Source organism: Miniopterus schreibersii (assembly GCF_964146895.1).
Source record: "Miniopterus schreibersii genome assembly, chromosome: X".
In the NCBI taxonomy this organism is placed as follows: Eukaryota; Metazoa; Chordata; class Mammalia; order Chiroptera; family Miniopteridae; genus Miniopterus; species Miniopterus schreibersii.
Window position 1 is genome coordinate 58,709,103 of NC_138104.1, and position 25,579 is coordinate 58,734,681.

Below are 25,579 nucleotides of genomic sequence, written 5' to 3' on the forward strand. Positions count from 1 at the left end.
CAATGGGCAAAAATTGAAACCACTTCCCTTAAAGACAGGAACAAGACAGAGATGTCCCCATTCATCACTCTTATTCAATAGAGTACTGGAAGTCCTTGCCACAGCCATCAGACAGGAAGAAAACATAAAGGGTATCCAAACTGGAAAGGCGGAAGTGAAACTGTCATTATTTGCAGATGACACGGTATTATACACAGAAAACCCTAAAGATTCCATCAAAGTACTATTAGATTTGATAAATGAATTCGGCTAGGTAGCTGGCTACAAAATTGACATCCAAAAATTGACGGCATTTTTATACACCAATAATGAGCTCTCAGAAAGAGAAAGTAAAACAACAATAACTTTTACCACTGCAACTGAAAAAATAAGATACCTAGGAATAAACCAAGGATGTAAAAGACCTATACTTGGAAAACTACAGAACACTGAAAAAAGAAACAGAGGAAGATATAAACAAGTGCAAGAATATACCATGTTCACGGACTGGAAGAATTAATATCTTTAAAATGTCCATACTACCCAAAGCAATCTACAGATTCAATGGAATTTTTATTAAAATACCAACAGTATATTTCACAGAGCTAGAACAAATATTCCAAAAATTTATATAAAACCAAAAAAGACCCCGAACAGCTGCAGCAATCTTGAGAAAAAAGAACAGAGTTGGAGGGATCACTTTACTAGATATCACACTATACTACAAAGCCACTGTAATCAAAACAACCTGATACTGGTACAACAACAGACATATAGATCAATGAAACAGAACAGAGACCCCAGAAATAGACCCATGCCATTATGGTCGGTTAATCTCTGACAAAAGAGGCAAGAGCATACAATGGAGTAAGGACAGTCTCTTCAGAGAATGGTGTTGGGAAAACTGGACAGCTACATGGGAGAAAATAAAAAAAGATCACCAACTTACTCTACAGACAAGAATAAATTCAAAATGGATAAATGACTTCATGTAAGTTGCTTAACAGTAAAAATCCTGAAAGAAAACATAGGCAGTAACGTCACAGACATCTCACATAGTGGAATTTTCAATGATACATCTCCTAGGACAAGAGAAACGAGAAAAAGTAAACAAATGGGACTACATCAAACTAAAAAACTTCTGCATAGCAAAAGTCGTCAATCTCAAAATACAAAGGAACCCCATGGTATGGGAGAACGTATTTTCCAAGGATGCATTGGATAAGGGGCTAATTTCCAAAGTGTAAAAATAACTCATACAACAAGAGGAAGACAAACAACCCAATTAAAAAATGGGCAAAGGAACTGAATAGACACTTCTCCAAAGAGGACATACAGATGGCCAAGAGACATATGAAAAAATGCTCAAGGTCACATCATCAGAGAGATGCAAATTAAAACCTCAATGAGCTATCACTTCACACCTGTTAGAATGCCTACCACCAACAAATCAACAAATGACACATGCTGGTGAGGATGTGGAGAAAGGGGAACCCTAGTACACTGCTGGTGGGAATGCAGACTGGTGCAACCACTATGGACATCAGTATGGAGATTACTCAAAAAATTAAAAATGGAACTGCCTTTTGACTCAGTAATCCCACTTCTAGGAATATATCCAAGCCTGAAACATGAATCAGAAATATATGCATCCCTATGTTCATAGCAGCACAATTTACAAAAGCTAAGATCTGGAAACAGCCCAAGTTCCCATTAGTAGATGAGTGGACAGAAAAGCTGTGGGACATTTACACCATGGAATCCTACACAGCTGTAAAGAAGGATCTCATACCCTTTGGAACAGCATGGATGGATCTGGAGAATATTATGCTAAGTGAAATAAGCCAGGTAGAGAAAGACAAACATCACATGATCTCACTTATATGTGGAATCTAAAGAACATCATAAAGCGATTCAGTGACATGGAAGCATGGATCAGACTGATGAATCTCAGAGGGAATGAAGGTGGGGGTGGGTGAATGGGGAGAGATTAACCAAAGAATTTATATGCATATATGCATAACCCATGGACACAGACAATAGTGTGGTGAAGGCCTGAGGAGGGCAGTGAGTGCAGGGTGGAGAGGGTTAATGGGGAAAATAGGGGACATCTGTAATATTTTGAACAATTTAGAAAAAAAAAAAAAAAGAATGAATGTGTGGGAATCCTTTCTCTTCTAACAGCTTAGAAACCTTGTGTTTTGTTTTGTTTTTTAAACTTTTATTGTAAAATAAAGAATACTGTAAATCATATATATAACTTCCATTTTTACAAGGAGGCTGTACCTTTATAGCCTCCACCTGGGTCAACAGATCTTCTGTACCCATCCCAAAAGCTTCTCCATGAGCATCTTCCAAATTACAACCTCCCCTCTGCCTCAAAGGTAACCACTGTACCACCTTTTATAGAAGTAACTTCCTGGAGTTTATTACAGCTTGATGACCCAAGTGTGCAGCCCAAGACACCAGAGTTGTCCATTTGTAGATTTGTTTTACTCAATGACTTCTAGTACGGAGTTGGGGCTCCATCACCACAATCTAATTAAAAAAAATTCTATCACCCCGAAAAGATCCCTTGTGCCCATTTACAGTTAGTTCCCATTCCCTCCCTCTCCCCAGCCCCTGGCAACCACTAATCTGCCTTGTTTCTCTATACATTTGCTTATTCTGAACATTTCAAAGAAATGGAATCAAGTAATATGTAGTCTTTTGTGTCTGACTTCTTTTACTTAGCATAATATTTTTGAGGTTAGTCTTACCCATTTAAAATATTTTGTTTTCTTTTTTTCCTGGAGCGCCTTTTTTTTTTTTTAATTGAGGTAACATTAGTTTGTAACATTTTATAAGTTTCTCTATTTCTTTTTTAATCCTGGTATTCCAGAATTTATACAGATATTATACTAGTAACAGTGGCTTATCTCAAACTATCATGTTGTACACCTTAAATATATACCATTTTTATTTGTTAATTATAACTCAACAAAGCTGGTAAATTTTTCAAAAAGGAGTAAAATATATATTGACCAAAAGATGAATAAAACCAACTACCAATCTTTTTAATCTAGAGGTTCCTCTTCTACCCCTTCCCATCCTTACATGTTGTCTTGAAGAAGCTGGAAGCATCTGACCTGTAGAGTTTCCTCAAATCTGGATTTTGCTGATTGCAGTCACGATGAAATCCAACATGTTCTTCTGAATTTCTGCAGATTGGCAAGTTCATACAGAGGCTTGATCTGATTCAGGTTGATCCCTTTGTCATGATTATAGGTGGTGCTGTCTTCCCTCATCAGGTGGTACATATCTGTGTCCCATGTGCTGAAATGTTAGCTGTTGATGCTCAATACCTAGATTCATTAATTTTCCAGGTGTTTCAAAAAGGTGATACTCTAAATTTTAACATTTCCTTTTAATTAACTAGAATGCATTTATAAAGAGAGGCTTTCCCTCATCTACTACTACTTGGTTACCCAAGAGAAACACAAAATTGATGTTTGATTCTCTCACTTTACAAGATAACTGGTTCCTTATCATCCTCTGAAATTGAACAGTTTTTGTTTTAAAGTATTATTATGACCTCATGGATTTAAACATATTTGATGGGTTTCAACCAATTGCAATGATTTCTAAAAAATTCTTAAATAAGCTTTTAAATTTTAGAATAGTTTCAGATTTACAGGAAAGTTGAGAAGATGATAGAGTTCTTATACATTTGTACCCAATCTCCCCTATTATTAACCTCTGACATTACAATGGTTTCTGTTACAACTAGTGAACCAATACTGATATATCAACAACTAAAGTCCATACTTTATTCAGATTTCCTTGGGTTTTACCTAATGCCCTTTTTCTGTTCCAGGATCTTATCCAGACCACAGTACAATTAGTTGTCATGTCTCCTTGTGTCCTCTTGGCTGTGACAATTTCTCAGACTTTCCTGTGTTGAGGAGTCCTCATCAGGTATTTTGCAGAATATACCTCAATTTGGGCTGCCTGATGTTTTTCTCATAATTAGGCTGGGGTTGTGGGTTCAGAGAAGACTCCAGAGGTTAAGTGCCCATCTCATCACATCAAATCAAGGCTACACATCATCACCATGACTTATCACTGCTGATGTTAACCTAGACCACCTGACTAACGTAGAGTTTGTAGGGTTCCCAACCATAAAGTTACTCCTCCACATTCTTTCTACACTGTAGAATACAGCCCATACTTCGGGAGTGAGGAGTTATGCTCTACCTCCTTGAGAGAGGAGTATATACACAAATTATTTGGAACTTTTACATAGCGAAGATTTTTCTCTTCTCCCCAATTTAATTAATTTCTATCACTATAGACTCATCGGTATTTCTTTTACTCCTTATGTTATAACCCAATTCTGCTATTTTCCTGCTCAAATTCTTCCAGTTTTGGCCAGTGAGAGTTTTTTCAGCTGACCCCTGTGTCCCATTAAAGTACACCAATTGTCTTTTTTTCTTTTATTTTTTCTTTTAGTACTTCTTTATTCTCTAGTACTATAAGATGTGTCAGGCTCATCCTGCATATCCCGTGCCCCCGCACTAGAATAATCCAATTTCTCCAAGGAGCTACAGTTTTCTGGTGGTTACTGTTAGCACAATATATCTTTTTCAATCTTTTTACGGAAGAATGGTCTTAGACACCAAGATTTGGGTGCTGGATGTGCTCGCTGCCACTGGCAATTACCCTTTTGAACCAAACTGTCTCTGGCCAGTGGAAACATCTTCAAATTGGCTTCTGAGTCCATCTGATATCACCCTAGTAGTCTCTGAAAGCTTCTTCCCTATCTTTTATGACTAGGTGTTCAAAGATCCAGATTTCCTGCTCCAGACTTGCAATCAGCTATCTTAGTTTCTTTTCAATGGGAAGGGTATTTCAAAACCACAATGAGTTACTAGGTATCATCATTGCTACTGGGCTAGTCATTGTTTCTAAGCCTTTTCAGTGGACAAAGCAAAGAGGTGTGTATTTACTTTTTTTTTAATTTAAAAATTTTATTTTTGTTTAAAATATTACAGACGGCCATTTTTCTCCTCAATGACCCATTCTACCCCGTCCCATCACCCTCCCCAGTCCCTCTCCACCAATATCCATGTCCGTGGGTTGTGCATATATGCATATAAATTCATTGGTTACTCTCTCCCCCTCCACCCACCCACGCTCCTCCATCCCTTTGACATTCATCAGTCTCATCTATGCTTCAATGTCACTGAGTCAATTCTGTTCATCAGTTTATTAAGTTATTTAGATTCCACATATAGCGAGATTATGTGATGTTTGTCTTTCTCTGCCTGGCTTATTTCACTTAGCATGATTTTCTCCAGGTCCATCCACACTGTCCCAAAGGGTACGAGATTCTTCTTCTTTACACCTGTGTAGTATTCCATGGTGTACATGTGCCACAGATATTTTATCCACTCGTGTACTGATGGGCATTTCGGCTGTTTCCAGATCTTAGCTACTGTAAACTGTGCTGCTATGAACATAGGGGTACATACATTCTTTCTGATTAGCGTTTCAGGATTCTTAGGATACATTCCTAGGAGTGGAATCACTGGGTCAAAAAGCAGCTCCATTTTTAATTTTTTGAGGAACCTCCATACTGTTTTCCATAGTGGTTGCACCAGTCTGCATTCCCACCAGCAGTGTACTACGGTTCCCCTTTCTCCACATCCTCGCCAGCTCATGTTGTTTGTTGATCTGTTGATGGTAGCCATTCTGACAGGTGTGAAGTGATAGCTCATTGAGGTTTTAATTTGCATCTGTCTGATGATTAGAGACGTTGAGCATTTTCTCATGTGTCTCTTGGCCATCTGTATGTCCTCTTGGAGAAGTGTCTATTCAGGTCCTTTGCCCATTCCTTAATTGGGTTGTCTTCCTCTTGCTGAGTAATATGAGTTCTTTGTACACTTTGGAAATTAGCCCCTTATCAGATACATCCTTGGCAAATATGCTTTCCCAGACCATGGGGTTCCTTTGAGGCTGTTTTCTTTTGCTGAGCAGAAGCTTTTTAGTTTGATGTAGTCCCATATGTTTATTTTTTCTTTTGTTTCTCTTGCCCTAGGAGATGTATCAGTGAAAATTCCACTACCTGGGATGTCTGTGACTTTACTGCCTATGTTTTCTTCCAGGATTTTTATGGTTTCGTGACTTACATTTAAGTCTTTCATTCATTTTGTTTATTTTTGTGTATGGTGAAAGTGGGTGGTCTAGTTTCATTTTTTTGCATGTAACTGCCCAATTTTCCCAGCACCACTTATTAAAGAGACTGTTTTTATGCCACTGGATACTCTTGCCTCCTTTGTCAAATATTAACTGACTATAATAGCATGAGTCTATTTCTGGAGTCTCTGTTCTGTTTCATTGATCTATATGCCTGTTGTTGTAGTAATACCAGGCCATTTTGATTACAATAGTTTTGTAATACAGTTTAATTCCGGTAATGTGATCCCTCCGATTCAGTTCTTTTTTCTCAAGATGGCTGCAGCTATTCGGGGTATTTTTGGTTCAATATATATTTTTGAAATGTTTGTTCTAGGTCTGTGAAATATGCTGTTGGTATTTTAATAGGAATTGCATTGAATCTATAAATTGCTTTGGGTAGTATGGACATTTTAATGATATTAATTCTTCCAATCCATGAGCATGGTATATTCTTCCGCTTGATAAAATCTTCCTCTATTTCTTTCTTCAGTGTCATGTAGTTTTCCAAGTACCGGTCTTTTACATCCTTGGTTAAGTTTATTCCTAGGCATTTTATTTTTTCAGTTGCAATGGTAAATGGTATTGTTTTTCTAGTTTCTCTCTCTGAAAGTTCATTGTTGCTGTATAAGAATGCCACTGATTTCTGGATGTTGATTTTGTATCCAGCTACCTTGCCAAATTCATTTGTCAAATCTAGTAGTACTTTGATGGAGTCTTTAGGGTTTTTCTATGTACAATATCATGTTATCTGCAAAGAATGACAGTTTTACTTCCTTCTTTCCAATTTGGATACCTTTTATGTTTTCTTCTTGTCTGATGGCTATGGCGAGGACTTCCAGTACTATGTTGAAAAGGAGTGGAGAAAGTGGACATCCCTGTCTTGTTTCTGTTTTTAATGGAAATGGTTTCAGTTTCTACCATTGAATATGATGTTGGCTGTAGGTCTGTTGTATATGGTCTTTATTATGTTGAGGTATGATCCCTCTATTCCCACTTTGTTGTTTTTATCAGAAATGGGTGCTGGATTTTGTCGAATGCTGTTTATACATCTATTGATATCATCATATGATTTTTGTCAATTTTGTTTGTGTGATGTATCACACTTATTGATTTGCAGATGTTGTACCAGCCTTGCATCCCCAGAATAAATCCCACTTGGTCATGATGTATGATTTTTTTAATGTATTGCTGGATCCAGTTTGCTAGTATTTTAGTGAGGATTTTAGCATCTATGTTCATCAGGGATATTGGCCTGTAATTTTCTTTCTTTGTAGTATCTTTATCTGGTTTTGGGATTAAGATGATGCTGGCCTCATAAAAAGAGTTTGGGAGTTTTCCCTCCTCTTCAATTTTCTGGAATAGTTTGAATAGAATAGGTGTTAATTCTTCTTCGAATGTTTGGTAAAACTCGCCTGTAAATCTGTCTGGTCCAGGACTGTTGTTTGCTGGGAGTTTTTTGATTACTGCTTCAATTTCATTAGTTGTTATCGGCCTATTCAGGTTTTCTGCCTCTTCTTGATTCAGCTATGGAAGGTTGTATGCTTCTAAGAATCTGTCCACTTCACCCATGTTGTACAATTTGTTGACATAAAGTTGCTCATAGTATTTTCTGACAATCCTTTGTATTTCTGTTGGGTCAGTTGTTATATCGCCTCTTTCATTTCTGACTTTATTTATTTGGGTCCTCTCTCTGTTTCTTAGTGAGTCTGACTAAAGGTGCTTCAATCTTATTTACCTTTTCAAAGAACCAGCTCTTGGTTTCATTGATTTTTTTGTATTGTTTTTTTAGTCTTTATGTCATTAATCTCTGCTCTGATTTTTATTATTTCCTTCCTTCTACTTTCTCGGTGCTTTTCTTGCTGTTCTCGTTCTAGTTCCTTTAGTTGTTGTGTTGGATGGTTCATTAGATCTCTTTCTCGTTTCTTGAGATAGGCCTGTAACACTATGAATTTTCCTCTCAGGAATGCTTTCACTGTGTCCCATAGATTTTAGGTTGTTGTCTGTTCATTTTTGTTACTTTCCATGAAGTGTTTGATTTCTTCCTTGATCTCATTTTGGTAACCCATTCATTGTTTAATAACATGCTATTTAGCCTCCATGTGTTTGAATATTTTTGAGTTTTTTTTTTATAGTGGTTGATTTCTAGTTTCATGCCATTGTGATCTGAGAAGACGCTTGATATAATTTCAGTCTTCTTATATTTGTAGAGACTTGCCTTGTGCCCTAACATGTGGTCTATTTTTGAGAATGTTCCATGTGCACTTGAGAAGAATGTGTATTCTGCTGCTTTGGGATGAAATGTTCTGTAAATGTATATTAAATCCAGTAGGTCTAGTGTGTCATTTCAGGTATGTGTTTCCCTGTTGATTTTTTGTCTTCATGATCATTCCAATGCTGACAGTGGGGTGTTAAAGTCTCCCACTGTGACTGTGTTGCTGTCAATCTCCCCCTTAAAACTCCCTCTCCCTCATTTTTTTATATATTTAGGAGCTCCTGTATTGGGTGCATAAATGCTTATAAGGGTTATTTCCTCCTGTTGTAATGATCCCTTTACTATTAGGTAGTGACCATGTTTGTCTCTTGTTATGGTCTTTATTTTGAAGTCTATTTTATAAGAAATAAGAATTGATACTCCAGCTTTCATTTCCTTTCCATTTGCATGGAATATTTTACTCCATCCCTTCACTTTTAGCCTGTGTGAGTCTTTTGCTCTCAGATGGGTATCTTGTAGACAGCATATATTTGGGTCCTGTTTTCTTATCCATTCAGATAACCTATATCTTTTGATTTACCATTTATTCCATTTACATTTAAGCTTACTATTGATATAAACTTATTTAATGCCATTTTCCCCCTTTATGCTGATGTACGTTTGTCTCAATATTCCTTCTTTTTCTTAAAGCAGTCCTTTTCGCATTTCTTGCAATGCTGGTTTGGTGGTACTGAACTCCTTTAACCTTTTTTTGTCTGGGGAGCTCTTTATTTCACCTTCCATTTTAAATGATAGCCTTGGTGGATAAAGCAATCTTGGTTGTATGTTCTTGCTTTTCATTACTTGCAGAACTTCATGCCACTCCCTTGTAGCTGGAAGAGTTTCTGTTGAAAAATCTGCTGTCAGCCTTATGGGGGTTCCCTTGTAGGTCACTGCTTGTCTCCTTCTTGCAGTCCTTAATATTTTCTCTTTGTCCTTGACATTTGCCATTTTAATTATATGTCTTGGAGTGGGTCTCTTTGGGTGCCTCTTGTTTGGAACCCTCTGTGCTTCCTGAACTTGTGTGGCTTTCTCCCTCGTCAGCCTAGGGAAGTTTTCTATAATTATTTCCTCCACCAAGTTCTCTATCCCTTGCTCTCTTTCCTCCACCTCTGGCACTCCTATAATGCGAATGTTGTTTCTCTCCATGTTGTCCCAAAACTCCCTTAGACTGTCCTCATGCTTTGTGTTTTTACTTTTTGCTGCTCTGATTGAGTTACTTTTTCTACCTTGTCTTCTAAGTCACTTATTCTATCCTCTGCTTCATTGAGCATGCTTTTAATTCCTTCCAGTGTATTCCTGATATCAGATACAGTATTCTTTATTTCTGTCTGATTTTTATGTTATGTATCTCTTTTTTTGTGTGTTTTCCCTAAAGTCCTCGATCTTATCCTCTATTGCCTTTTTTTCTTTAAGTTCCTTGAACATCTTCACCATCAATACTCTGAACTCTGTTTCTGATAACTTGCTCAACTCTGTCTCATCAGAGACTTCTTCTGGCAATGTTTCCTTTTCTTTAATCTGGGGGTTGTTTCTTTGTCTCCCCATTTTGGTAGGCCTTAGTGTTTGTATCTATATATTAGATATATTTGCTGTCTCCCAGTCCTGTGGGATGGGATTTTGTCTTGTGGGTCTAGTGGAGCCCAGAGGTGTGCTTTCCTTATCCTTTTGAGCTCTTTGCTCTAGGCGTGTCCCTCTTGTGGGTGTCCCTTTTTGTGGTTTCTTTATATTCTCCTGTTGTGGTTGGGTCTAGATTGTCATTGGTCAGTCCTTGGGAAGACCCTCCTCTCAGGTTGGCGAACTGTGTCTCAGCCCCAACCTCGTTGTGTAAGCTGTTGCACAGGTACTGGCAAGGCAGGATAATACACAACTAAACTTCCAGGAAACAAGAGGTATCTTACAAAATATCTTGACAGTCACAATGAAAACAACCCACGTGAAAACAGAACTGGGAGAGTGATGGGAGAACACACACACACAAGCTTGTGTACTTACTTTTAAATAAAATTTCTCATGATTTCATATTTAGGATTACAGGGGTCTTATTTCGAACTTAAACTCTTGAATTACGTCTGTATTCTACATTAAAAGTCTTAGTTGTCAAAGACAGAGGATGATGAAATTAGAGTATCTCATAATCACTCATTTATATTCTCACATTACAGTCTTAGAATAACACTAATATTTTGTTACTATTACAATAACTGAGAAAAATTTATTTTTTTGCATATGCTTTTCCCATTTATTCATTTTAAAAAAGTCTACATTAAAAAATAAAATAATAATAGAATCTACATTATCTGAGTACTGAGTATATAGGCATTACATACTCTACTCTCTCCCTTTTACCTTTCATTTAGTCTTAGTTCTACAAGTCATTATATATTTAATACTTGCCACCAATCCTTATGATAATGTCTCTCTCATTTTGGTTGTCTGAAGCTCATTCTTTAGCAAATTCCTCAGGAAGAGATCATGGGAACAATAGCTCCTAAGTTCCTGAATACTGATGAATGTCTGTACTCTTCATATTTAAAAGACAGTTTTATCAGATGTATGCCCTTGTCTCACATTTTTTCCCCTTGAGTACCTTAAATATCTGTTACTCCATTATTTTCTGGCATAAATTGTTGGTGTCAAAAAGTTTGAGAGTGATCTAATTTAATTTCCTTTATAAACCACCTGCTCTTTTTGCTGAAATGTCCACAGCATTTTTTCCTTTTCTTTCAAGTCTAGTACTTTTATTGCATTTGTTGGTCATTTTGGGTCAGAATTCTCAGATACACAGTATGCTTTTTCAAATCAAATCTTGTGTTGTTGTGTTTTTTTTTAGTTTCAGGAAAGTTTCCTTAATATTAGTTTTTAGCATTTATTCTTTTTCCTTGCTTTGATTTTCTTCTTCAGGTAATCCTATTACCCATATGCTAGGTCTTCCTTGCTTTCTTTAATTTGTAAATTTTTCTCAAATCTTTTTATTTTCATTTAAAACATTTCCCCTTTTACCTTAGTATGGCATTTTCTATTGCTTTCCTCTGGTTTAGCCTTCATTTCTAAAATAATTTTCTTATTTTCCCTAAAGTTGTCACCACATTTCTGAGTTTTTCTAACCCTTTTTTATATCATTCTTCCATGTCTTATATAATTTTCTTAATGTCTTCCAACTTATTTTTAAACAGTATATTTTAGATTTGTTGTTTTTTTGGAATGCTTTTGATTCTTTTTCTCCCTTATAGTAATTTTGTGTGAACTTTGGTCTTGACAATTTTGTTTATTTTCTAACAGCTTTATTGGTATATATTTTGTATCATAAAATAAAATTCATCCATTTAAAGTGTACATTTCAGTGGTTTTTCATATATTCAGAACTGTGCAACCATCACCACAACCTGTTGTTCATTCTGATGTGTGATAAGTTGTCCCGAACTTTTAGAAAGAAGTATGGTTCAGGTGGCTTTTCTAACTTCACAGAAGCTCCCTTTCTATTGTTAAAGAAATAAGCCTTGCTTGATTAGTTCCCAGTTCTGGTCCTTTCTTCCATTTTTATCTGGACTTTCTCTTTCTTCCGTTTCTTTATTGTGCCTGTTCTGCTCAATTTCAATTCTATTCTCAGCAATTTCTCCTCAGGGTGGGACCCTGTCTTGGAAGGGAGATCTGGTGGGTCATTTTCAAGAGTTCATTAAGGACTAGACTACTACACCCCTTTCAGACCTTCTGACCACGAGTCCCTTGATTCACCCAGTTGTTGTTTCTATAATCTTCACCCGATGACATGCTTTTTAAATTAATTTTAGAGAGAGAGGAATGGAGAGGGAGAGAGAGAGGAAAACATCAATGTGAGAATGAAACATTGATCAATTGCCTCCCATAGAAGCCCTGACTGGGATTCAAATCCACAGCTTTTCAGTGCATGGGATGATGCTTCAATTGAGTCACACCAGCCAGGGCTCACCCAGGTTTTTTTGTTTTTTTAAGAATATATCTTTATTGATTTCAGAGAGAGGAAGGAAGAGGGGGAGGGAGGGGGAGGGAGAGAGAGAGGGAGAGAGAGAGAGAGAGATAGAAACATCAATGATGAGAGAGTCATTGATTGGCTGCCTCCTGCACGCCCCCGACTGGGGATCGAGCCCACAACCTGGGCATGTGCCCTCACCGGGAATCAAACCATGATCTCCTGGATCCTAGGCCGACGCTCAACCACTGAGCCACGCCTGGCTGGGCTCACCCAGTTTTTATTGGTGGCAATACAACTTCCATTTGTGTTGTTCTTAAATTGGACTGCCATACTTTTTAGTGAATGAATACCTGTTTGCTGTTTGGAATTCTCCTGTTTGTCAGGTGATTCACACGGTCTGTCAACTCTTTCTGCTTTCTTCCACACAGATACCAATCACTTGTTGATCTTGTGGCTATGGGTGATTTTCCTTACCTGTTTAGTCAGAGGGTCATGGGGATACACTGTCACCTAGTTCTACTATGATTAGTCTGTCAGTTTTCATTTGTGTTTTTATTAAAGTATAACATGCATGTAGAAAAACACACATAGTATATAGTTCAATGGATTTTCTCAACTGAACATATCCATGTAATCAGTACCCTGATCAAGATACAAAACTTTACTAACTCCTCAGGAGTCCCCTTCAGGTCCAATTCCATTCATGAATCCCCACTAAGAGTGAACACCATACAAGTTTCACCTGTTTGAACCTTATATGAATGGAATCATATAGTATATACTCTTTTGTGTCTGGCTTTCTTTACTCATAACTATGTTTAAAAATTTAGCTATATTTGTAGCTTATAGCTGAAGAACTATCATTGGTTTAACCTTTTTGCTAAGTAGGATTTCAGTGTATGAATACAGCAAAATATTTACCCATTCTCTTATGTATGTCCATTTGAGTAGTGTCCAGTTTGGGGTATTACAAGTAATGCTTCTATGAACATTATTGTGCAAGCCTTTTGTGAACATATAGTCTCACACTCCCAGGTATATACCTAGGAGTAAAATTGCCAGGTCATGGGGTTATACATGTTCAACATTTGTGCATCACTATCACCACCACAGCACTAGATTGTCCATTTTTACTGTTTCCTTTCCTCTATGTACTTTGGACTTATTCTGTTCTTATTTCCCTCAACTTCTTAAAGTAGGGCCTCAGGTAATTGATTTTATTTTTTTTCCAAATATAAGTACTAAAAGTTAGACATTTCCCTCTCAACACTGCTTTAGTTGTACCCCACAAATGTTGATATTATATTTTCATTGTCTTCAGTTAAAAATATTTTCTAATTTTCCTTGTGATTTCTTCTTTGACCTGGGGTTATTGAGAAGTGTGTTGTTATTCCATTGTAGTCAAAGAACACTTTCAGTGTGATTTCAATCTTTGAAAATTTATTGGGACTTATTAGATGGCCCAGAGTGGCCTATCTTGGTGATTGAACCATTGTGCATTTGGAAAAAAGTATAGTTTGCAGTTGTTGGATATTTTTCTATAAATGTCAAATAGGTAAGGAGGCTGCTAGTGTTGTCCAGATACTGTGTCCTTATTTTCTGTCTAGTAATTCTATGAATTACTAAAAGTGTTAAAATCTCCAACTATGATTGTAGCTATGTCTATTTCTTCATTTAATTCAGTTAAAATTTTCTTCATGTAATTTGAAGCTTGTTATTAGGCACAAACATGTTTATGACTGCCATGTCTTCCATGTCTCTTTTATCAGTATGAAATCTCCTTTTTTATATCCAGTAACACCTTTTGTCTTGAAGTCTACTTTATCTGATATTACTGTAGTTACTACAGCTTTCTGATGCTTACTGTTAGCACAATATATCTTTTTCAATCTTTTTACTATCCACCAATCTGTGCCCTTATACTTAAAATGCGTCTCTTACAGATAGCATGCACTTGAGTCTGATAATTGATTTCTAATTTGTCTAATAATCTGATTTCTAGTTTGAAAGTTTATTGTGTTGGCACTGGCTAGCTCAGTTGGTTAGAGCATTGTTCTGAGAACTGAAGGGTTGTGGGTTTGATTTCTGATCAGGGCACATACCCAGGTTGCTGGTTCAGTCCTCAGATGGGATGCATACAGAATGCAACCAATTGATGTTTCTCTTTCACATCAATGTTTCCCTTCCCCTCTCTCTCTCTCCGTTCCTCTCTCTAGAATCAATGAAAAACATATCCTTGGGTGAGGATTAAAAAGAAGAAAAGAGTTTATTGCATTTATATTTAAAATAATTAATGATATGGCTGGACTGGGGTCTACCATTCTACTATTGGGTTTATTTTCATGTTTTTTGTTCCTCTGTTCATTCTTTCTTGCCTTCTCCCTTTTAATTTTTCTACTGACTTTATAGTTTTGTTTCTGCATTATTTTTTTTAAAAGGACTTTAGTTTTTAGAGCAGTTTTAGGTTCACAGTGTTCCCATATACCCCTGCCTCCACACAGCAACAGCCTCTCCCACCATCAACATCTTGACCAGAGTGATACATTTGTCACAATAGATGAACTTACACTTATCATCACCACCCAAAGTTCCTAGGTTACATTAGGGTTCACTCTTGGCGTTGTACATCCTATGGATTTGAACAAATGTATGATGACATGTATCCACCATTATAGTATCATACGGAATAGTTTCACTGTCCTAAAAATCCTCTGTGCTCCACATCTTCATCTCTCCTTCTCCTCTAGCCCCTGGCAACTGCTGGCCCTTTTACTATCTCCATAGTTTTGCCTTTTCCAGAATATCATATAGGTGGAATCATATAATACGTAGCCTTTTCAGATTGGCTTTTTTCACATGGTAATATGCATTTAAGGTTCTTTCATTTCTTTTTAGCAATGAATACTACTATGTCATTGTTTGGATGTAACAGTTTATCCATTGTCCCACTGAGGACATCTTGGTTGCTTTCCAAGTTTTGGCAATTATCAGTAAAGCTGCCATAGCCTGTTGTGGGCAGGTTTTTGCGTGGACCTGTTTTCAACTCATTTGGGTAAATATCAAGGAGCACAAATTCTGGATCGTATGGTGTGATTATGGTTAGTTTTGTAAGAAGCTGAGAAACTGTCTTCCAAAGTGTCTGTACCATTTTGCATTTCCACCAGCAGTGAAGAAGAGTCCCTGTTGCTCCATATCCTTGCCAATATCTGGTGTTGTCAGTATTTTGGATTTCAGCCATCCTTATAGGGGTGTAGTGGTATCACTGTTGTTTTAATTTGCAATTCCCTAATGACACATGACATTGGGCATCTTTTCATAGGCTCATTTATCCATGTATATCTTCTTTGGGGAGGTGCCTGTTCAGGTATTCTGCCCACTTTTAAATTGGGGTGTTCATTTCATTATTGTTGCATTTTAAGAATTCTTTGTACATTTTGGGTAAAAGTCTTTTATCACATCTGTCTTTTACAAATGTTTTCTGTCAGTCTAAGGCTTGTCTCCACATTTTCTTGATGCATTATTTTTTAAGGGTTGCTCTAAGGCAGCAATTTTCAACATTTTTCATCTCACGACACACGTAAACTAATTATTAAAATTCTGTGGCACACCAAAAAATGTTATTTTTGCTGATCTGACAAAAATAGGTATAATTTCAATTCATTCGCACGGGGTGGCTATTGTATCGGCTGTTGTCATTTTTTTATTTGACAATCTCAGGGAAGAGGTCAGTGCCTCTGACTAAATAGTCAGGTAATGCATGTTTTAAAAATTCTTGTGGCACACCAGTTGAAAATTGCTGCTCTAAGGAATACAATAACCATCTCTAACCTTGATCCCAGTCTCCAGATATTCCTGCTCTTATGTAGTCCCCTCCCACACTGTATTGGGGTTGGTGACTAATGGAATATGGCAGAAGTCATGGTTTGAAACTTCCAACATTAGGTTTTAAAAGATAATGAGGCTTCTCACCCTGGCCAAGGTGGCTCAGTTGGTTGGCATCATCCCACTGACCACATGGTTGCTGGATCGATTCCCCTCGGGAATATACCTGGGTTGTGGGCTCAGAGTAGGGGGCGTGTAAGAGGCTGCCAATTGATGTTTCACTCTCACATTGATGTTTCTCTCTCTAAAAATCAATTTTAAAAATCTTTTAAAAAAAAGATACTGAGGCTTCTATTTTGGTTGTTCTCTCCTGGATCATTCACTGAAGAAAGGAAGCTCTTAAGTTGTGAGCAAGCCTATGGAGAGACCCACATGGGAAGGCTTCTTGCCAATAGCCACACGGACGAGTGAATGAGCTGGAAGACTCAATGAAGCTTTCAGAAGACTGCAGCCCAGCTGACAGCAACCTCAAGAGATCTCAATCAAGAACCATCCAGTTAAGTTGCTCCTGGAGTCCTCACCCTCAGAAACTATGTGAAACAATAAATGTTTATTATTTTAAGTTGCTAAGTTTTAGAGTAATTTGTTAGTAGGTAATATGCACTGCTTCACATAAAATAGAACAATCTCACAAAAAATAGTTCCATTTATTCCCTGTCCATTTTGCTATAGCTGTCATATGTATTACATCTATATATATTATAAGCCCCATAGGACAATATAATTTTTGCTTTAAGAAGCCATATGTAGTTTTTAAAAGTTGGAAGTGAGAGGAGCTAGCCCTTTGTATTTACCCACATGATTACCACTTCTGTGCTCATTTTTTTTTTTTTTTTTAATAGACTAGTTTAGAGAGAGAAAGGAGAGGGAGAGAAACAGTGATGTGAGACCACAACTGTTTCTAACGGGAAGTCAGCAACAATCCCTATCATTATTCTGCTATATATAATGTGTACTTTATTTCTGGCTGCTTTCAGGACTTTCTCTTTTTCTTTGGTTTTTAGCAGTTTGACTATGATGTGCCTATGTGTGAGTTTCTTTGTATTTAATATGCTTGGGGCTTGCTGCTATTTCTGAATCTGTATATTTGTGTTTCACAGATTTGAAGAAAATTTCAGCCATCATTTTTTCAAGTATTTTTTCTGGTCCCTTCTCTCTCTCTCCTGTTGGTACGGTATTCCAATTGTACGTATGGTAGACCTTTACATATTTTTCCACAAGTCACTGAGGCTATGTTTTTTCCAATCATTTTTGTTTTTCAGATTGGCTAATTTGTGTTGATCTATTTTCAAGTTAACTGACACTTTCTTCTGTCATTGCAAATCTTTTAAGTTCACCCAATGATTTTTAAAGTTCAGATACTGTATTTTTTGTTCCAGTTTTGTGTAGTTTCTACCTCTCTGCTGAGACGTCTTTTAAATCATTACAAGCATATTTCCTCCTCTGCCCTTGAGCACAGAAATAAGTCGCTTTAAAGTCTCTGTCTGCTCATGTCAACATCAGAGTCGTCTTGGGGTTGATCTCCATTGATTGCTTTTCCTCTTGAGTATAAGTCACATTTTCCTGATTTATTTTTCATATGTAGTTTATGATTGAATCCCAGACTTTGTAAATGGTATGTTTTACAGATTCTGAATTCTGTTTCATTCTATAAAAGAGTACTGATTTTTCATTTTATCAGGCAGTTAATTTATTTAAAAATGAAAATTCTAAATTCTATCTATTTCCTCTGCGGCAGCTGTATTCTCCAGTCAGTTATTTTAGCCCTCCTTAGGATGCTTGGAATCTATCCTGTGCATGTGGAGCTTGAGTCAGCCAGAGATGTGGGCAGGTTTATATGTGGTTCTCTTCTTTCTGGGATATTCTTCTCACTTTTCAGTTGCTATAGTCACCCTGATCTCAGTTCTCTCACTGCACAACCAATAAGACTGCAAGTTTCTATCCAAGTTTTACCTACTCCCATCACAAGACCTGCAGCCTGCCCATGGGTAAAAAGCCATAAAAAAACAGAAAAGCCTTTCAAATGACCACTTTTCTTTTCTCTGTGCTATATCTGAAACAGCATTGGAACATGGAACTTGGAATATTAAGACCGGAATTAAAATCCTAGCTTAGCCACTTTTTAGCTATGATGACTTTGCATAAGTCAGTTCTCAGACACCATTTCCTCATACTAAAATGAGGTTAAAAATGTATGCTTCATGGAGTTATTAAGATCAAATGAGATACTACATGAGATAAGGAAATAGGCTCAGAGGGGCTAGATGATATCTTATCAAGTGATAGGAGTAATTGGTTACCCCAGCTCTGTCTGTGCTTTTCCTCCTAATACCATAATGCTTCCATCTTTCTAATGACCACCCATTTCCACCTTTCCCTCCCAAAGACACCTCCAAGTATCTACTATGATCTAATTACCAACTTGGGCATCAAGAATACAGCAAGTCAAAATCCCTGCCCTCAAGAAGTTCCAAGTACCATTCCTTTCTTCTAAGTGTTGACTGACCTCCATTCTATGTTTGCTTTCGATTGCTCTCCAGTGCCTTCAGGTAGTTGTTTTATTATAGTTTCTCCAGTTTGTAATTGTTAACTGTAGGAGGTGTTGACCTGCTCTGCCAATACCAGAAGTGGAACTGCTATCCGGGGATTTCTGGTTTTGCTATCTAGCTGCTCAGTCTGTTTTTATGCCATACTATTTGGAGAGATTCAAAAAACATACCTGTCCACTGCCCCCATCCTCCCAGAATCATTTGCTATTTATTTTAATAATAAATGAAATAAAATACTGCCTAGTCTTTCTGTTACTCAGAATCTTTGTCCAGATTACTTCTGCTCCTAAAGGATAGCAATACTTGGTCAGAATTTAATTGCTGGGGAATAAGGGACCATAGTGTAACTACTTTTCTCCCATCCCTTCATACCTGATGTTGTCTTGGCTATTCCCTGATCTGGTAAAGCTCCCAGCTTCCGATGCTGATCATACCAGTCATTCACTGTCATAGATGCCAGACTTGGATAACCAGCTCCAAATACTCTGCAAGAATCACAATGTATTTAGAAAACTAAACATAAATAGCACTATTAAAAGCCTCTTCTGTTTAGTGTAAAAGCCTGTGTCTGTTTCATCCTCCCTCCACTAACCAGCCATCTTCTGAGTTGTGCAAAGTCCTGTGAAGATATGTAAAAAGAGGTATCCAAGAAGGGGTATTAAAGTTAAGAGCTTTCATGAAAAGATAAATAGCCCAGGATCATCTCCCAATAAGCAATCCCAGAGGCCAATGCCCCACAGAGCAGTGATGATACTGTGAAAACGGTATTTATAGTTGGTAGGTCTAAAAGGTACATGGAGGAAGGAGAATCTCCTGCCACCGTATGGAAAAGCATCTCAAGAACTCATAGGCAAACATGTCCTTTTGAGCACTGTAGCTGAAGGCAATAATGGGAAACAATTTTAAAGTGAAAAGGGAAGTGAATATAATCTTTCAGACTGTAGCTAGGCTCTTTTTTTTTTTTTTAAAGGAGACCTTTTTTATTTATTTTTTTACATATATCTTTATTGATTTCAGAGAGAGGAAGGGAGAGGGAGAGAGACAGAAACATCAATGATGAAGTCATCACTGATTGGCTGTCTCCTGCATGCCCCCTATTGGCGATTGAGCCCGAAATCCAGGCATGTGCCCTGACCAGGAATCAAACCACAATCACCTGGATCATAGGTTGATGCTCAACTACTGAGCCACGCCAGCTTGGCTTTCTGTTTATTAATTAACTAACTAACGGATTACTCTTATTGGTTTCCTTTTGAGCCTCCTTTTAGGCTCAGGTTTGTGAGGGAAGTGTCTACTGAAGACAGAGAGAAATTATAAGAAGAGATAATATCCCTTTGATAATATTCTTTGATAAAGAACAGCCTCCCAGGCAAAGCCATGACCTTTTAACAATGTCCATTCTGTCTGGCACCATGCACTGCAAATGAACCACAGAAGCAAGGGGTTTACAAAGGCAACCCACTTTTTAGTACTACCTACTTGGCTTGGGCTGCATCCCGAGTGAGAATAAAGGGTTTCATTGGAGGCCTGGACTGATGAGATGAGCGAGAAGTTGATGCCTGAAAAGAAAATTAACTATCAGAAGTGTACTTGCCTTTTGCCCACCCCACTATGCAGCCTCTTAGGTTTTCAGGTGCTTGAAAAGCCCTGAATTCAAAATTCAGTTACTCCCTACATATTAATCTCTGATATATATCAGCAGAATATTAATGATGGAGGTTGCTTAGCTCTCCTGAGGACACCCGAGTACCTTACTGAAGAGAGAGAAAGGGAAAGTTCTGCCAGGAATCATCTCACCATAAGTAACAAATCGCTTGGCTTTAAAATGTCCCCCTCCAAAGGAGATGCCAAAGGCTTCTTCTATGATCCATCTAAACGTCCCTTGAGCTACATTTTAAGCCCCTTTCCTCAGCCTGGCCTTCAGTTCTTAAGTTCAAGTATGACACTGTAATTATGTTATTAACTGTCAAGAACCATCTAGGGTACTTTAGAAATGGATGTCCCTAAATGTAAGGGGGGAGAATGGGTTAATAGTTTTCATATGTAGGTGTATAGAAATGTTTCAAGGAACCCTGGCTGTCCAGGTGTACAATGATACAAAGTCTGGTCAAAGAAAAGTTGTTCACTTGGTTCAAGCTCCATCACTCCAAGGGCCAATCTCAATACCAAATGAGAGAGCATGAAAAAAGAAAAAACAGCAGCAAAGATGGGGGGAAGGGGAGGACCCAGAACAGTCCAGCCTCATACTATTTAAAAATCACTCTAGATATGCTCAAAGGGCCTTATGGCCTCAGAATACTGATTGTACATTCTTAGATCTTTTAACATGAGGAACAAGGTTGATATTACCCTGAGGCAAAAGCTCCTGGACTAATTAGTACAAATCAAATTAGGAGGATGTTTCTCTGAGGACTTCAATAAATGCCTGTGACCAGCTGATAAATTCAACTCAATTCCTGTTATATCAGAACCAAAAAGTGGCAGCAGAGCCTAATCTTTTGAAGTAGCAGCTCCAAAACAGGGTCATGATCTTCAAAGACAGCCAAAGGTCTCTTCACCAGTATGCCCAACATTTTGTGCACGGAGATGTCTTGCTGTATCTCATAACTGGGGGATCTAAAGGCATGAGAGTGCATCACTGTGTATGTAAATTGGGATTCCTCCCCCAGCCGAAATATATTCCTTGTCCTTCGTTTTATCATCTTCTTTCTACTCTATTCTCTCTCTCCAGTTCTACTTTTCTTCTCCCTTCGCATCCTATTCCTCTTCCCCTTTGTTTATTATAGTCAAGCAGATTTTTAAAATATTTTTTTATTGATTTCAGAGAGAGAGGAAGGGAGAGGGAGAGAGAGATAGAAACATCAATGATGAGAGCAAGAGTCACTGATCAGCTGCCTCCTGCATGCTCCTTACTGGGGATCGAGCCCGAAACCCTGGCATGTGCTCCGACTGGGAATTGAACCATGACCTCCTGGGTCATAGGTTGACGCTCAACCACTGAGCCACGCCGGCTGGGCAGTCAAGCAGATTTTAAAAGCCTATTTCCCTATGCCTTCCTTCAGTAGTCATCACTTCCCACAGTCAAAACCAATTTTTACTTCAGGGAAGTCTCCCTCCCCCATGACATGTCACAAAATTACAAATGACTAGAATTGTGCTACAGGTTAGAAAGCACTGGGGAACACTACTGTAAACCAGAGAGAAAGCTACCCTAGTGAACCTTCAGCCTTCTTCCACAGATCTTAATAAGAACAATGATTTTATGGAGACTCAAAGGGATTTTAATTTGATTATTGTCCTATAGAACATTCAAATTTCTGACAGCAGCTTTTTGAACTATATAGGCAGTAACCAGCCTTACCTCTTTTGAAGAGTCTTTTCCTCTCAGGATCTTCATCTCCTGGTCAATGCTCTCAATCTCTTCTAAGCTGATACCAATCCACCTTCGAAGGTGAAGGAGGTAATACTCACGAACACGCTCATCATCTGCTTCACCACTTTCCACAGCAGATTTCATTTCAGACAACCTATGCTCCATTTCCTTCTTTTGTTTGTATCTGTTCCACAAAAAAGTATTACCCATGAACTTAAAAATAAAGAGGTATTCCTTCAAAAGAAGGGCATAGTAAGACTTTACTTTTGCAAGTGACCAGGCAGTGAGAACGCCAGTTTCCACTTTGGCAACAGTATAGATTCTATACTTTAGAACTTGCCACCGAGGCAGTTCTCTCAAGACTACAAGGCAAGGAAGGGATTAGCAGGGGATGAGAAATACATTTGAAGCCAGAAAAGTATAGACACAATCTGATCTGAGCAACTCCTCCCATTGTCTTTAGAGATGGAGTGCCCTAGTAATTTTATATCAACCTTTACTAGGTTGGGTGCTTACTACTACACAATGTCCATTTGGGAATTACAGCTGCAAAGAATCAGAGTCTTATAGGTCATTTATCTGCCATTGATGTAAGAATTCCTAGTAGATACAGCCTAAAAAATGATCTTATTTTTTCTTCTTGGCAAAACATTCTCAGATCTTCTGATGCATCTTAATATAGTTCGAAGTCTCATAAACCGCCCCGCCTACCTTTTTTAGGATGCATTCTAGTATCTCATCTATCATTCATTTGACAAATATTTACTGAGTACCTATTGTATGACAGGCACTGTTCTCAGTGCTGGAAACACAGCTGTGTATACAAATCCTTGCTCTCCTGAAGCTTTCATTCTAGTGGGAGAAGACAGACAAAAAGAAATAGATAAGGAGTCAAGTGGTGATAAGTGCTATGAAGAAGCAAAAAGCAAGGTAAAGTGGATAGACCACTGGTATGAAAGTAGGAGTGCTATTATATAAAAGGTAATCAGGAGAGACCTCTCTGAAGAAGTGATATTCGAGCAAAGACTTCAAAGAAATTGGGAAGCAAGCCACTTCAATATCTGGAAGGCTGTTCTTTTTGTTTCACTGGAGAAAATCAAGTTTTAATACATGCGCATGGGGAACTCACGTTAAGTGTGTAAATTCCAGACAGTGAGGGAACACTGGGTATATAAGACATTTCTGGAGAAAGGAGGGGGGGACAGGGAATTAGATTTCGGAAGTGAGAATGGGCGATTTACAGGTAGTTGAGGAAAAGCAGAATATGCATGACAAGGAAATCCTTGCTAGGCAACTTAGATATAATGGGACACGGGGTATCTAGCTAACAGGAGCCTTCCTGAAGCCCTCTTGTTTACCACACTTAATTCAAATAGGGCTACGGCTGCATCGTAGGATCTCCTTTCTGAAGCAGGTTTCTGTGTCTGAATCTCTCGAACAGGAAAGGGTGGGTGGGGGGAATCAAAGGTTCTGAGTCTTGCTTCTTAATAAACAGCTTAAAATCAGTATCCCCAAAAGGCAGCTTCAGGTTGGCAAAACTTCTGGAAAGGTGTTTGTTCTAAGGGGGAAAAGCAAATCCAAAGGTCCTGGGTGGAAGAGTGCCCGGCCTGCCATGTTTGAGAAATAGCAAGGAGGCCAGTGTGGCTGGTGTGAAGTGAAGAATGACAGGAAATGAGGTCTGATAGCCAGGGACGTAATCTGTAGAGCCCTGTAGGGAATAAGACCCAGTATATCAAATGCTGTATTTTGAGTGAGATGGAAAAGTCACTGAAGGCTTTTGGATAGACTACATGACAGGAATAGAGTGACATAAAAACTTTTTTATATGGACTCCTCTGGCTGTGTATGTGGACTCTAGACCATGGGAACTGGGAGGCAAAGGTGGAAGCAGGGAAATCAACAAAGAGGACATTGCCAAAATCCAGGTGAGTGAGATATGGATGTATTTAACATATAAAACAGGACTTGCTGATTTATTGAATGTTAAGGGCTTGAGGAAAAAAGAGGAGTGGAGGAAGAACTCCATGGTTTCCAAGAGAAGTATCCCAAAATATCCGTATCTGAAACCCCACTCTAGTCCTCTAGAATCAGATGCTCCTCTGGAGGTGTTCACCCAAATTTGCAGTCCTTAACCTTTTTTTTTTTGGGGGGGGCATTGGTCCTTGAACTCCCTAAAATTTTATGTCGAATCCTACAGATAGGCACTTTTCTTTTCCCCACCAAGAGATTTTGTAGTGTTTTCAAATTATTAATGAGGACCTGGACCCAGGACAAATCAAGAACCACTGCTCTGGAAACATTATTACAAAAACTTTTAGGCTCTTCTGCTCCATTTACTCAACAAGTGGACACTTTATGTAATGTTACTAATAATTGTCACAGCATCGTCATAGGCAGCCTTGTGAGTAAAATACTACAAAGGTCAATTCCTAGTTCATGAATGTTATTACAGCTATCACTTGAAAACATTTAACTCCAGTCCCACTTCTACCCCAACCATCTTTCCTGGATGTACCTAAGTCAGGAAAAAAAACATAGTAGGGCCTTAGAATGTACATAATCCTGGGAAAATTCTGGGTTAGTGTCCTGGTCTTCTGAATACAATTTGTGTGCTTCCTTTCCAGTCTCCAGCTGAGACCGTGCATGCATGTGATCTCATTGCACTCTCTGGTCTTTCCTTCTTTTCTTCTTCCTTGCTCCTATGACAGCTCCTTGTCATCCTCGGGACTTCTAGTCCTCAAATCCTGTTTGTTTTGTTTTTTCTTGGTTAATCCTCACCAGAGGACATTTTTTCATTGATTTTAGACAGAGTGGAAGGGAGGTAGGGAGGTAGGGAGGTAGGAAGGGGAGGAGAGAGAGAGAAAAACATCAATGTGAAAGAGACATATGAATTGGTTGTCTCCCGCATGGGCCCTGACAGAGGTCAGGGATCGAACCTGCAACTCAGGTATGTGCCCTTGACCGGGAATCGAACCCGTGACACTTCACAGTGTGTGGGCCAACATACTAACCACTGAGTCACACTGCCCACAGCTCAACTCCTATTCTTTCAGGCCAGTGTTTTTAAAACCTTTTTGTCTTAGCAAAAGAACCCTTCCTTCTTATGAGAGCTTATTTGGAACTCCAATAAGTAATAAACAGATAAAATCCACCATGGTTAAATCAAAGGAGGGATTCTTAGGGCTCCAAGGCACAGATTTAAAACCACTGTCCTAGATTCCTATCACTGTTCTCTATTTCCCATGCTGGGCCATTACATGAAAACACTCCCTCATCACCCTAGGAACCCCAGTGCCTGTCACTCTTCTGAGTCTGGACAACTTTCACCATTCCCTTTTCCAGTTTCCCAAGCTGCTGAAGAGAGCTAATGAATT

The 25,579-nt window shown here is 38.3% G+C and overlaps 1 protein-coding gene across 4 annotated transcripts in view; it reads right to left on the bottom strand.

The window, feature by feature from the left end:
- Positions 1-25,579, bottom strand: part of IGBP1 (immunoglobulin binding protein 1) — a 40,052-nt gene that overhangs the window by 6,944 nt on the left and 7,529 nt on the right. The window contains exons 3-6 of one of the 4 annotated variants that reach the window (XM_081125309.1): positions 22,194-22,389; positions 20,312-20,391; positions 19,205-19,317; positions 3,076-3,179 (exon numbers count right to left, since the gene is read on the bottom strand). In XM_081125309.1, coding sequence (XP_080981435.1) covers positions 3,121-3,179; positions 19,205-19,317; positions 20,312-20,391; positions 22,194-22,389 — 448 coding nt within the window. In that variant the 3' untranslated portion in view covers positions 3,076-3,120. Of the gene's footprint in view, positions 1-3,075; positions 3,180-19,204; positions 19,318-20,311; positions 20,392-22,193; positions 22,390-25,579 lie in introns of those variants that run through there. The other 3 variants (XM_081125308.1, XM_081125311.1, XM_081125310.1) reach the window with 3 other exon arrangements.